This window comes from Sus scrofa, chromosome 14 (genome assembly GCF_000003025.6).
Source record: "Sus scrofa isolate TJ Tabasco breed Duroc chromosome 14, Sscrofa11.1, whole genome shotgun sequence".
NCBI classification, from domain to species: domain Eukaryota; kingdom Metazoa; phylum Chordata; class Mammalia; order Artiodactyla; family Suidae; genus Sus; species Sus scrofa.
The window spans coordinates 35,970,229-35,985,126 of NC_010456.5; the positions used below are offsets into that span (position 1 = coordinate 35,970,229).

The 14,898-nt window shown below is 48.5% G+C and overlaps 1 protein-coding gene across 4 annotated transcripts in view; it reads left to right on the top strand.

Moving 5' to 3' along the window:
• The window catches only part of C14H12orf49 (chromosome 14 C12orf49 homolog), a 355,931-nt gene that overhangs the window by 264,328 nt on the left and 76,705 nt on the right, over window positions 1-14,898 (top strand). For 2 of the 4 annotated variants that reach the window (XM_013990340.2, XM_013990343.2), the window contains one exon: window positions 453-11,769. The exons of the other annotated variants lie outside the window; for them this stretch is intronic. In XM_013990340.2, coding sequence (XP_013845794.2) covers window positions 453-650 — 198 coding nt within the window. In that variant the 3' untranslated portion in view covers window positions 651-11,769. Of the gene's footprint in view, window positions 1-452; window positions 11,770-14,898 lie in introns of those variants that run through there. 4 annotated transcript variants of the gene reach the window in all.

A 14,898-nucleotide genomic window follows, 5' to 3' on the forward strand; every position in this document is an offset into this window, starting at 1 on the left:
CTAGAGATGGAACGAATGATATTTACCAACCAATGAGTTTCAGGCTTTTCTGATATTTGCTGAGCTCCTAATTCTTTTACAAGAAGGATCTTGAATCTACATAAAAATACATGTGTAACTGAAAGAAGCAACAAACCAGTGCTGCGTCCATAGAGTTCAAAAGAACTGCAGTTCCAGTTGGCAATTAATAATGTTCATTTAACACGGCATCTCACTTTGAAAAGAGTGGCTAGATTGGAGGGGGAGGTGGGAATATTATTTTATTCTTGGGATAAATGAAAGATTACTATTTAAGTCTTCTTTAAATAACTCTCAAATAGACACTAGAGATGAAATTACTTTTAATTGGCCAACTTAGCACTAGCTCTTGAAGGCTCAGGTGAGTGAAATGAGATTACTGTCTGTTAAAAACTTGACCTTGTCTGTTGTCTCTTTCTCTCCCTTCTTCCCAGGACAAGGATTTACCTATCACTCTTCTTTCTGAATCAGAGCCTTTCTACATAGCTGGCATCTTCCAACCACCTTCTGATTTTACTCACCAAACACAAGGCAACTGCTGGAGGTTGGGGTGGGTTGGAAAGGAGTCTGATTTTTTTTTTTTTTTTTTTTTTTTTCTGTCTTCAGTAGACATGAAGGTGTTTCAGTGCTGAGGAAATGGGATGAACTGGGATGTCATCCTGGCTCCTTCACTTCCTAGCAGTTGACCTAGGGCAAATCACCTTGCATTTCCAAGCCTCAACTGCTTCATATGTTCAGAGAGGATGATTAATACCTACCACAAATGTTGTTTTCAGCCCTGGGCAGGTAAATGTCTAATAGTTGGCTCCCTGGAAGAAAACCCTGATTTGCAGCATTTGCCAATTATCACAGTGTAAATACTCACACCATGGCCAATTTCAAGCTACCAATATGAGGTCACCGAACACAGAGTTGGGAAAAGATGTGCAAATGCAGAGTGACAAATACCATATAGTATTTTCACCATCCAGACATAATAGGCGTAAATAATCTCAAGATAATAGAATAATTCCGTCGGTTGATCAAGTGAGGCGTTTTGAACACTTATTTCCTTTGTTTTTAATAGCATTTATGTAATTGTAAGTTTATTTAATTTCTTTTAAAAAATAATAGCTGTGCCTCTCTGCTCTCTCAGATTCTATATCTCAGCGAACATAGGGACCCAAGGTTGAAGGAGAGGGAGAAGTCTGTAGGTAACTAAAGTACGGGATAGCTTATTGGGAAGTTTAGGGCCCCGAATGTGAAGATGAAGACTTGAATTCAAACCCTGTTTCCCCCTCTTAGTCACATAGCTCATCCCCTCTGTAAAATAATCCTCTGGCATAAAATAACTATTTTACATTATCTGTAAAATAATCCTCTTCTCTTGGGTTTATTGCCAGGTCTAACTGAGATAACATGGGAAAGCTTTTAGCACAGTGCTGGGCACATAGTAGCAGCTCAATAAAAGGTAGCCACACTCATTAAGAATGAGATAATTGTGCTAATGCAAAAGTGAGAACATGGCATTGGGAGCATGGCAGAGGGATTAAGCCTGGCACGTTAAAGAGCTGGGTTCAAGCCAGGTGCAAGGAAGTGGGGGTGGGAGGTGCTATAGTCTGAACTGGAAAATTGGGAGGGGGTTGCCTTCGCCGATGGGCAGCTCCACCCTTAAAAGGAAAAAAAAAAATCACAAATAGGAACTTCGAACCTGCCGCTTATATTGGATGTAAGCCTCTCTTTCTGGGAACAAGAGTCAGGAAGGCAAATCAATGAACTTAAAAAGTAAAAGTGGGTAAACTGATATGAGGCCCTGCCTGCCTTCCTCACCAGGCAGTTGTGGGGCCTCACAGACCACCGCCATCAGCCTGGGAAATCATGAACGCACAGTGGTGGCATAGGACCCACCGCAGGCAGGTCATCAGACCAAAGCCGAGCTTGAGAAAAGATCTGTTGCTTGGATGAGGAACAGATTCGGTTGCTCAACCCAACCTGTCCTTATTGCCAGAGCCCCGGTCCAGTATCCTCTCTGGCTCAGATGGAAACACCAAGACATTGGGGAGGTGACCGGCTTATATCCTCAGAGCTGAAACTGTGGGGAGCTGGAACTTATGTCCAGTGTTCCCCGCCAGGAGATGGTCTAGGCAGTGTCCCCAGGAACTTCATGGCTCCTGTCCAGACAGAAGGAAGAGGCTGGCAAGGTGACTCCCTGCACAGGACTGTGCAGATTCCTAAAAGCTCTGTGCCTGGGCTGCAGCCTCGCATCCCTGCCTCGCCCTTCCAGTCTGAGCCTGAGTTTTTCTTAAACAAGAAATTACCAGTTATCATTCACTCTGAAGAGACACCCGACCGGCTCGTCAGCATGGCTGGCCACCTTTGATCTGCCTCCAGATGCAGCCATTACTCACGTTGCTACCCCCCTAACTTCCTCTTTCCAAGCTGCGAATGTAGAAACAATAGCTGACATTACCAAGTGCCAGGCACCTCACGTGCAGACTCTCATTTAATCCCCACCACAACTGATGAGATAGGTTTTAATCTATTATCCCCATTTTATAGATGAGAAAACTGAGTTCAAACAAGAGAACAGACCCACCCACAGACACCCAGCTAGTAAATGCCTCAAGTCAGGATTTAAACCCAGATTTTAGAGGCTCCACAGCCCACTTGCTGCCAGTAACTCAGAATGCCCCTCTGTTCCTCTGACAAGTGACCACTAGGGCAGGCCAGGACTGGGGTGAGGCCAGCAGGGTACAGAATATTAGGAGGCACCCACTGTCAGGGTCAGACCACCTGGGGCTGGGCACTGGCATGACTCGAGAACAAGTGCCTCCTTTAATTCTGGGCCCTAGGCACCTGCCCCAGCCCTGCCTCTAGGTAAATGCCCAGGTTTAGTGGCTTGTTGCCCCAACCAAGGTGAGGGCTGCTCCTAGACAGGAAAAACGTTCTGGTTAAACGAGCTATGACCAGAGTTTTTTCTCCCACTCTTACACAGGGTGGAATTTTCAAACCCCACCCCCACCCGCCCAGAGACTCATCCTAGGAAAGGGTGCCTAGACTGCAGGTCCCATCCCTGGGACCCCTTATCCAGCTTCCCTGACAGCCTGTGAGCTGGTGGCAGAGGAAGCCAGCACTTGCCTTCCCTTCCATCTTTCACCAGGTCTCTTCCCCGCAGAAACGTCCCTTCTGGATGAACTCAGTGGTACAGGCTCTGAGCACTGGAGTTAGACAGGGGTTTGAATCCTGCCTTCACTTCTGACCAGCTGTGTGATTTTGGACAAGGACTTTCTTCTCTCTGTGCCTTGGTTTCCCCATCTGTAAAATGGGACCAATGATGCATGCTTTGCAGGGTGTATTTGTTGCCTGCAGCTGCTCTAACAATTATCACCCACTGGGTGGCTGAAAACAGCAGAAGGTTATTGTTTCACAGTTCTGGAGGCCAGAAATTCAAAACCAAGGTGTCAGCAGGGCTGAACTCCCTCTCGAGGCTCTGGGAGTGGATCCTTTGCTTCTCCCGCCTTCTGGTGGTACCAGGTGTTCCCCAACTGATGGAGCATCACCCCGACCTCCACCACCTGTCTTGCCATGGCCTTCTTCCCTGTGTCTGTGTCCTTTTCTGTCTCTCATAAGGACATTCTCACTGGATGTGGGGCCCAACCTAATCCACCATGGTCTCATCTCAATTCTAGCTTAGTTGTGTCTACAAAGGCCCTATTTCCAATGAAGGTCGCATTCTAAGGTTCCAGGTGGACATGGATTTCGGGGAACACTGACCCCCCCCTGCACAGAAATGGGTCTGGCCCTCAGCCCTTCCAGCAGCCTTCTCCTGAGGCTATGCTGTCAGTGTCATGTGTCAACTTGATGGGGCCACAAGGTGCCCAGACATTTGGTTAAATACTCTCTGGATGTGTCTGTGAGGGTGTTTAAGGATGCGATTAGCGTCTGGATGGGTTGACTGAGTAAAGCAGTTAGCCCTCCCCACAGTGGGTGGGTCTCATCCAGTCCCTCAAGGGCCTGAGTTGATCAGAAATGCCTATAGGGAATTCCACTTTCTCTGCTGAGTATTTTTGAGCTGGGAGGCAGTCTCTTCCTGCCCCTGGACTGGAACTCCCAGCAGTGGCTCTCCCGCTGGCCCATCGTGAGTCTTTTCAGCCTCTATAAGTGTGTGAGCCGATTTCTTATCTCTTTTTCTCCTGCTCCCTCTTGATAGATATATCAGGTATATAGGTATACGCAATAACTATATCATATATATATGATATATGATATACCTATATATATATACCTACAGTTGCCCTTAGTATTTGTGGGGGATTGGTGCCAGGAGCCGCAGTAGATAGCACAATGCAAAGAGGCTCAAATCCTTTACATAAAATGGCACAGTACAGCAAGTATCTGCAGATGTAAAGTCCACAGATAAGGAGCACCGACTGTACATCTAACCCTATATGTGGATTCATCTATATCATCTATCCTACATATAGGATATCTATTTCATACCTCAATCTATTTATGCAGAATTATCTATATAGATACAATTATATAGAGACACATGTCTGCATATGGACAGTTCTGTTTGTTTCTCTGGAGAACCATGACTAAGACAGAGGCTTTTCCTTTCCCCTTGGAAAGAGGAAAGAAGCTTCCAAGAGCCGTGTGAGTCCTCAGGCTCGCCTCTCTGGCTTCTGAGTAAGTGTGGGGGAGGAAGAAGCTGCCCAGACCGCCCCCCCCCCCGCCCCCCGCGCCCCATCTGAACTGTACTTTCCGTGGAAATAAACTTTCCCAGGGAGCCTCCCTGCCCCCGGCTATGCTTCACCCAGAGCCTGAGTCAAAACCACGTGGGTCAGAATGGGAAAGACACCTTCGTGGGGGCCTGGATCCTGGAGCTGTGCATCCAGTTGTCACATGCCCATCGGGAAGCCATGACGATGGCAGTTTGCAAGGGGAAGAGCTGGGGGTCAGAGGAGAGGAGCCCAGGGGCACATGGCTTTTCCTGGGCCAAGTGTTTGAAGGTTAAGATGAACATGCTGCACCGCAGCCGTGGGCACTGGCTTTTTGAGAGGAGACACGCTTTGTGCTGGGCCAGACCTGATGATGTGCCTTCACTTGCTTTGTCCCAAGCCACCTTGTGAAGTGGCAGTCACCCCCAGTCTGCAAACAGGGCTCAGGGAGGCTCCAAGAAGGGCTGTCCTGACTCAGGGGATCGTGCAGCCAGCAGAGTCAAACCTGAGCCTGCCCATCCCCGAAGCCCTCCCCCTCCCTCTCACCACTCCTCTCCCAGGTCACACTTCTCTTATCTTCCCCGATCCTTCCCGGCTGGGGCAGGTGCGCTGTGGGGAGGGGGGGCAGGGCAGGTGGGCCCTTCCTTCCTTCCTCTGGTCTTCATTCTTCAGAGTGAGAAAGAGCCTGGGTGTTTGAGTGAGTGAATATGTGTGACCGGGGTCTGGGTTTGCGTGTGCGTGTGTGCGTGTGTGTGGCTTTACAGATGAGCAGGGAAGGGATGGATGGGAATAGACATTCCTCGGAGGCTGGGCCCAGCCAGGGGGGCACCCCCACCCCCACCACCCCCCACCCCGCTCCTCCCTCCCCTCCCACAGCCTCTCCTCTCTCTTTCCTCCCCTGGCCCTTCCCCGAGGATTCTGTCAGGCAGCCTGGGACAGATGAAAAGAGCGACGATAGGGCGGGCACATCGCAGGGGGGTCAGCAGGGGCTAAGCGGGTCAGGGCCCTCGTCGCTGCCTCCCCAGGTTCCTGAACGCCAAGGATTACGGCTTCAACGTCTGCTGTTTAATCAGCTGGTAGCAATTTAACCATTACACCCCAGTGAGAGAATCCTAGACATTTCCTACAGGAGGGGGAGAGGGGAAGACTAAGATGGGAGGAATGCAGGAAGGCGGGGGAAAGGAGACACAAAACAGCTTTATTAAAAAGAAAAAGAGGAGAAGAAAAGGAATGTGATCTGTAATTGTATCTCAGTTTGAAATAAGCTCCCCGAGCTGGGTGGGGAAGCAGACCCCAGGAGACGCTGGAAGGGGGAAGCTGCAGGGCTGAAATGGGGAAGGTGGGTGCCGATGGGGGGCGGGGGACATTGGAGGAGCTCAGCTGTGGGATATGGGAAGGAGTTTGGTCTCCCCGGTTGAGGGGCGGTCTCAAATCCCAAGGAAGGCCCTGCCCTTTGCAAGCCATGCTGGATCTGGCCCGGCTGAAAGTGGAAACTGCAGAGCAGTTAGGCAAGAATTGATTCACTTTGCGCCACTGGCTTATCTGTAAAGTGCTTGGAAAATGAGATTGGCAGGCGAGGTGAGATTCTTTATCAAATGCACCTTCTTTCTGTAAAAAAAAATAAAACAAAAATCTTCTCCTGCTCACTCCCTTTTTTTCCGGGCCCTGATGTGCCTTAAGTGCTCATACCTGCATCCAGGTGACTCTGTCATCTGTTACTACACTTGGCTCCCATGCCAGGCAGAAAGGACCCTACTTTGTGTGGCTTGATGCAGAGCCCTGGGGAATGGTTGTCGGGGGTGGTGGTGGGGAACTTGGAAGAAAACCAGGATGGCATTTAGGGCATGGAAAGAGTGCCGCCTTGAAGTCTGTCTTGGTTGTCTGTCCTTGGTTGGCTGAGTTAACTGGGGCGAGTCGCTAAGCCTCTCTGAACCTCAGTACTTCACTTTTGATTTACAGAGGCCAGCACACTTTTTCTGCAAAGGATCAAATAGTAAATATCTTTGCAGGCCATGTAGTCTCTGTGGCAACTATTCAACTTTGTCACCGTAGCGTGAAAGCGGCCATGGACATCCACAAATGAACAAGCATAGCTGTGTCCAGTACAACTTTATTTACAAAAACAGGCAGCTGGCCCACAGGCTGTAGTTTGCTTAACCATAATCTACAAAATAGAAATGATGATGCTCCTGGGGCTTCATTAATTAAATTAAACACAGTGGCGTGTGATAGCACATGGTCAGGGTCCAAAACACATTGGCTGATTGTCATCCAGATGGAGTGAGCAAGACAGCTGAGGCTTCTCTGACCAACAAACTTTCTACCAGCTTTCCATCATTTCACGTTAGGCACAGGCAGATGCTGTGATTAAGTCAGTGAAGAAGCCACTAGTGGAAATTTAAAGGGACAAGGGCCTGGACATTGAAGAGCTAGGCTTTGCAGGGTGAATAGGAGTTTTCAGAGAGAGGATATGGGGCATAAAGGGAAAGTAATGACCTTCCTGCTCAGGGGAAACATACATGTATACATAGACACAAAGGCAGGAGGGTCCAGGATGGGCCATGGGTATGGAGAGGGTGTGGGAGAGAAAGAGGAAGGAGAAAGAGAGGTGTTATACCAGGGCCCTCCCTGTGCCCTACTTTGGGATTGTTCCAGGCTGGAGCAGGTATTTGAGGCCCAACAATCAAAGGGCTTCTCGGCTCTGCCCTCTGACCTTCCCTCTGCCCTTCTTCTCAATGCCTTACAGCCCCAAGTGACTCTTCACTGCTTCCAGGCAGAGAGGCTGTAGGGCGTCATGCTAAAAGCATGGACATTGGAGTAACTGATGTGGTCTCAAATGCCCCATTTGAACATTTGTTTGCTCTGTGGTCTTCAGTAAATGCCTTCACCTCTCTGGGCCTCCATTTTCTCATCTGCAAAATGGGGGTTAGGATCTCACCTACCCAACAGGTGTCCTATTGGAGGATTTCATGGGATGATGGGATGAGGAAAGGCAGTGCTTAATACAGGGCTTTCCTGTCACATAGTAAGCACTTAATAAACAGAAGCTATTAGTATTATTACCATTAGTACTATAATATTTTATAGTTATAATTACTACCATTATTATTATTCTCTCTTGTGCCCCTCAGCCCTCGCTGCCAAAGGGTCTTAACAAGCTATGGGGACACATTGGTGCCCAAGTCTGAGAGGCCTCAGCCCTTCACTCTGCCACAGGACAGGGATTTTGAGCACTTCAAAAGCATCCAGTGTGACCCCCTCAGTGTTAGGTCGGGGAACTGGGAGACTGAGTACCAAGCGTGGCAGCCACATCACTTCCTCTATCCCTTATGGCACTTCTGTATGATTCGCTTTCCCAGCCCCTTTTCCTAGAGGAGGAAACTGAAGTTTAGTGAGAGATTAAGTGACTTCCTCAAATTCAAATGATATTATTATAAATGATATTATAGCGTTGGCAGTATGGGGTTTGAAACGAAGATGGCATCCCAAATCCCGGGCGCTTTCAGTGTCACACGACAGCGCCCCACCTCCTGAGAACCAGCCTATGCAAGCATCAAACCCGCCACCTTGGTAGGGTGACCAGTCATCCAGCTTTATCCAGAGCTGAGAAGGGTCCCAGACACCAGACTTTCAGGGTTAAAACAGGGCGGAGGCCCTAGGCAAACACAGGGTCCCTCTACATCTTGGTGTTATGGACACCGGGCCCTTAGGCCATCAGTCTCCCAGGTCTGCCTTCAAATGAGTTGGCTTCCTGCCCTGCATTCGGACCCCCTTTCCTCTGTGCAGCACTGGGTGTGGATAGAGCCTCCAACGGCCATGGCTGCGAATCCCCGTCGATTTTCCAAAGTGAGCCTTTGTGAAATCACCTTAGGGCACAACGTCCTAAAATTAAAGCATTAGTTAAAATACATAAAACATGAAACAGCGAAAGCAATGGAAACAGCTGAAATAGTATAATAAAACATGTCATTACAGCAGATTAGGATGAAAAATAGTTCTTGCATTATGCCCCGAAGGTTGGCAAACTGGGGCTTCGTAAATATGTCAAGAAATGTACACACAAACGCACACGCAGAGATATTTATATACGAACTCGCAGAAGCAGTGGAAACAGCTGAAATGGTAGAATGATGTGCTTTTCGAGGGTATAGTGTGTGTTCTTGCCTCAGTTTATATAACATGATCAGATACATATTGAGGAGAGGGGCAGAGATTCTGGAATCTGCAGTGTCGTCAGGCTCTGCAAGTTTCCATCAAGAGTTCTCTGGGAAGTTAAAAGCAATCTGCACAAGATCAGCTTTCGGACCCCCGCGCCTTCGCCTATCAGAGGTCTCCCTGGATGGTTACCTCGGTGTGTGCGGCTCTCCTGCTCTGGTCCCACATGACCCCACATTCCTGCTGCTAATGGGTTCACAGTCTGTTTTGACATATGAGGGGTGGGGGGTGGGAGAGGTAGAATTTCTAACAAGGAAGTGGCAAGCCAGCTTCTGCCCCTCTATTACTCCAACCGGGATTGACTGATATTCACACTTGGGGCCCAGGGGAGGGGACATAGCTGGGTGACCAGTCATCCCTGTTTGCCTGAGGAATGTCCCAGCTCAAAGACTAAAACCCCTCAGTCCCAGGTAAACCAAGATAACTCATCCCCTAACATCAAGTCCCAGTCCTGTGGCTCCTTCAGTGTCCAGCTTCCTTCTATTATGTTGTTAAACCAAAGATGGACAAAGCCAGTGAAATCACCTCGACCCATTCCTGAGTCATCCTTCCCCCACTGGATGCAAAAAGGAACACATAACTCAGGTTATACAAATTAGCAGAAAGCTATGAACTGTTGCGGTGCCACCAAAGTCCCACTGCCCAGCGATGATCAGCAAATAAGTAAATTGCTTCTGGGTTGATCTTTCCAGAGGGTCTTAGTGTCTGTTTTATTTAACCACGGCATCTGTGATAGCAAGGCTCTCTTGGAGTGATAAATTGTGTCCATATTTACTCTTTTCCTAAAGCTAATTGTTGGGGGGGGGGGGTTGTGTTTTAAATACCTTTTTGATGTGCTAAGAGCTCCCCGTGAGGTAAATAAACAGACCGTTAGGTTTCGCCCAGAAGTGTCTGCAGAAGCACCATCTCCTAATTCGCAGTAGTTAATGGACATTAACCTCTCCAGCTCCCTCTCTCCACTCACACCCTCATCCTATAATCATTGTCATTACTTATAATAACATTTTACACTTGTAGGTCAGCTTTCCTTTCTAAGTGCCCGAGTCCGCCTAATGAGTAGCTTTTGAATCTAAATAATGAAGTATTTGCCCTTCTCAGGTTTCCACGTCTAGGGCCAAGAACACTTTCCCCGCCCCGCCCCCCACCTTTGGTTGGAGCCTGTGCACGAGTGCAAGGACACACACATTCACACCCAAAGGCACAGGCACTCACACAGGCATACACGCACACCCTCGAGCATTTACACACACACACACACACACACACCCTCTGAATTACCAACAGGAACTAATATCACTTGTCCTTTCCTTAACTTCCACATGCAGGTAATCACGATAGCCACCACTTCTGGAGCGCTTAAAGCCTAGCGGGCTACTGTGCTAAATAAAGCATGCACATCATTTTTACAGTAACCCTTTGAAGTAGGTAATCAGCCCATTCTACAGACAGGGAAGCTGAGGGTCCCAGAGGTGCAGTGACTTCTCAGGTTCACACGGCTAATAAATTACAAAGCACCATTCCAACCCCTGTGACTGTCACCAGGACCCACACTCTTAAGCCACCAATGACCCAAATGACCCCAGCCAATTCACACCCTTCAAATGCCCTTGACCTCTGTCCTTGGGCAAACCCTGGTGGGAGAAAAGTCCAGGGACCCCCATCTTCTGAGTAGCATTTTGCAGCTACAGACCACTAGAGACAGTTTGCCCAATTACAGGGGCCAGAAATAGCGCCATCCTTTCTGGACCCAGCATGGCGTTGTTTCAGGCTGGACCTGGAGTTGCCATCTCCCAGAGGAGGCTGAACTGAGCCTGGCTGGACCCTACTGTGCCTTGAGGCCCCAACCCAGTCCCCTGCCTCCCCTTCTGGAAGGATATAGCACTTTTCCTTCTTCCCAGCCAGGAAGGAGGAGAATGTCTGTGGTCTGTGTCACAGCTGCCACCACAAGGCAAGGGCCTCCGAGAGACAGAAGCCCTAAGGAGACAAGACTGTGGCAAGGAGGAAAAGAACCCGTCCCCTCGGCATCCTTTCTGTTGGCAGCTTGAAGCTATTTAAAGCGTCAAACGTCCCCCATTTGGTTTTGAGGCAAACGCCACTTGGCTGGGGAGGGGCCCCATTTTCAGCAAGTGTTCTAGCAGAATGCCAGAGACCAAAATTATATGCCTTCCCCTCACAGCTTAAAAAGCAGCCTTCAAGGGGGTTTTGCCCATGTATAATTCAAGAAGCGCCGAAGCTGGAAACTGCAAACTCGGTTAGATTTTCCTTCCCCGGGAGGATCTTTGTCTCAAGCCACAATTGTTTAAAATTGCAGTGTCGCGTGCGTGGAAGGGAATGGCGCTGACCCCTTGTTCAGGTGACACTTGTCAGGCCCTTCTCATTGAGGAGCTGCAAGGAGACACACAGCGGAAAACCTGAGTGGCTTTGGTCTGCTTCCAAAGTTCTTTTTCTCTCTTTTTCTTTGTCTTTTTCAAGAACACAGAAGCATGAAGCAAATAGCAACCCTCCCTGCTGGAGTTTGGTGCTCAGTGTCTCAGAGGCCCTGAGGACATCTTGTTGCCTGGGGGTGGCAGCTTAATGCCCAGAGACTTTCAAACGACCAGCCTGAGCATGTCACCCAGCTCCCACCCAAATTAACAGGCAACCAAGAGGCCAGGACACTGGGGTCCTCCTACAGATTGCTTCCCCCTTATGGACCTTGAAGGAGCTGGCCCTGAATGTAATCATAATTTCCTCTGTCAAAGGACATGATCAGGAGTTCCCATCATGGCTCAGTGGTTAACAAATACGACTAGGAACCATAAGATTGCAGGTTCGATCCCTGGCCTCACTCAGTGGGTTAAGGATCCATCCCACGTTGCCGTGAGCTGTGATGTAGGTCACAGAAGCGGCTTGGATCTGGCATTGCTGTGGCTGTGGCATAGGCCAGTAGCTACAGCTCTGATTAGACCCCTAGCCTGGGAACCTCCATATGCTGCAGGTGCAGCCCTAGAAAGACAAAAAAAAAAAAAAAGGACATGAACACTTAGGGTCAGCAGCCCTCCAGATGATCTCACCTCCTGGGGTGTGGCAGGAAGGCAGACTCTAGAATCAGGGGAATCTGGATTCAAATCTCTGCACTATTACCCAGAGGCTGTGTGAGCTTGAGCAAGTTGCTCAACCTCTCTGGGCCTTCTTTTTCATCATCCATAAAATGGAGCTAATTGTGCCTGCCTTGTGGTGTTGTGAAGATCAAAAAAGATTTGAGTGTTTGCCTGTAGTGCCCAGGACTGGCCTCTCTGTCTGGCAGAGCAAGCCCAGTGCCTGCAACCATAGTACTTTTAGAAGCCCCCTAAATATTTTACTTTTTGAAATAAACAAGATGCATACTTTGCATTGGTATAAAGGTGAATATAACTGAGGTGGATTGCATTCATCTTTATAATTATGAAGTCATGAAAAATAATTTTTTTGGCCACACCCATGGCATGTGGAAGTTCCTGGGCCAGGGATCAAACCCATGACACAGCAGCAACCAGATCCTTAACCTACTGTGCCACAAAGGAACACCAATTTCTTGTGTTTTTTAATGGGGAAAGCTACCACAAAAGTCAGGATGTGGCCTCAATAATCCCCACCAAGCATGTTATGATCACTTCCTATAAACCTCATAGCCCTCTATGGTAAGTATTATGAACCTCATTTTAGAGTTGGGGGCTTGGAGAGGTTCAGTGACTGTCAAGGCAACTCTCCTGTTGAGCCCTGTTCTCTTCTTTGTAAGCACCTGCTTTAAACTGGAAGTCACTTTCATATAGTAAAAAACAGAAAAGGAGGTTAGCTTGGCCCTGCCTTCGGCAGGGTCACATATGGAGCCTTAGCCCAAGCATCCCCCCCACCAGGGTCTTGGCCCCATCCACAGACCACTTGTGCTGTTATTTACCCAAGAAATTTATTTAAATTATTTACTGGAATTGATGTAAAAGAAAAATGGTCTATCCTTACCATGAATAGAAAGCTGGGATCACTTGCCATAATTTTTAAAAAATACCTAAGTATTAAAACCTTAGGAGTTCCCTGGTGGCTCAGCAGGTTAATGATCTGGCGTTGTCATTGCTTTGGCTCAGGTCACTACTGTGGTGGAGGTTTGATTCCTGGCCCCAGAACTTCCACATGTCACATGTGTGGCCAAAAAATAAATAAATAAATAAATAAATAAAATACCTAAGTATTAAAATTTTTTTTTTTTTTTTTGGTCTTTTTGCTATTTCTTTGGGCCGTTCCCACGGCATATGGAGGTTCCCAGGCTAGGGGTCTAATCGGAGCTGTAGCCGCCAGCCTACGCCAGAGCCACAGCAACGCTGGATCCGAGCCGCATCTGCAACCTACACCACAGCTCACGGCAACGCCGGATCGTTAACCCACTGAGCAAGGGCAGGGACCGAACCCGCAACCTCATGGTTCCTAGTCGGATTCGTTAACCTCTGCGCCACGACGGGAACTCCAGTATTAAAATTTTAACTGTTCACACATGGACCACCTGAAATCATCTTGCATCAGGACTGGGAATATAGACAGATGAATGAGGGTCAAGATCATGCAAGTAAGGGTCAAGGTCATATGAGTGAGGGTCAAGGTCATGCCAGTGAGGGTCAAGGTTATTTTGAATGAGGGTCCAAGTAGGGTGAATGAAGGTAAGATCCCTGTCTTTATTATCACCCTTGATATTTTGTTCCTCATGGATGTTTTTCATTGATCTTAATTTTTAAAAAGTCACTGCCTGTATTTATTTTCTCCTGATGACTGAGTTTTGGGGCCACCCCTTAAATTGTGGACCAGAAGCAAGTGCCTCACTTGTATTGTGTCACTCTTGTCCAGCTTTGAGAAACCCAGTCCAAGGTCAGTGACTTCCCAGGCTGGCATCCTGGAGTAAGTCAGTCCAAGAAACAGCGAATGGAGATGTTCCAGGGAGGCAGAGGCAGGGCGTGGAGATCAGTGTGGGCCCAAGTGGTGGGCAAATGGATTTTGAGAACTATTTTCAAGGCCGAATTAACTTCCAAGCCTGGAGGGACCATTAACTTCTGCTCTAGACTCCTCTTAATGGACTGAAGGCTCACTCCCCACTCCAGGTAAACCGCTTACCCCGCCTCCCTTGTTCGCCCTAGGCCTGGTGTTTATAAAGCCATTTGCACTCCCAGGAGAAGGGAGAATGAATGGTGATTGTTTCATCATTAAGTTAACTCAGCGACAACTCAGACACAGCGTGGGGATGTCCCCGTTCCTGTCCTCCCGCTGACCCATGAGTGTCCACTGTCTGTAAATACCACCCAAGGCCGTGAACAGGTGTAAGATGCGGCCGAGTGAGCCCAGGCTGGGGCTGGAATGCAGAATTGCGTCTTGAGCGTGCAGGGTTCTCAGGCTGTAGAGTTCCACACATTTCACAGGCCCTTTCTAGCAAAGCTAATTAACTTCCCGCTCCCCCAGGCACCAGTGTAGAGCAAGGCAGAGGAATTATTGATGTGACCGAGTTTCCTAGCAGCTGGTGGCTTGGGGTCGCCTTCTTGTGCTGATCTGAGCAGGGAACTAGGACCTCGAAGTATGCACTCATGCACGGGAGCACAGACACACCTGGGCCTGAAATCCCAGCATTTGATATCATAAAGCTTGTGGGGGAGCTTTCTGAAATGCACTTTGCTCTCCTCAAAAAGGGGACCCCTGAGCCTTTGTGGGTAAATGATCTCACATGGTTGGGGTATGTTCCCAAAGCTAGGGTTTGGGATGAATGGGACACCAAAGGGAAGACAGGAAGCCTGGGGAAAAGAGATGCTAAAACAACTACAGGGAACATATCCAGAGTGCCAGAGGCAGTGGGGGACACGTTCATTCCTTGATTCACCCAGTATTTACACAATACCTGCCATGTGCCCAGCACTGGGCTAGAGTCTAGGGATACAGTGGTGAACAAGACAGACAAACTCCCTGCTCTCCTGGA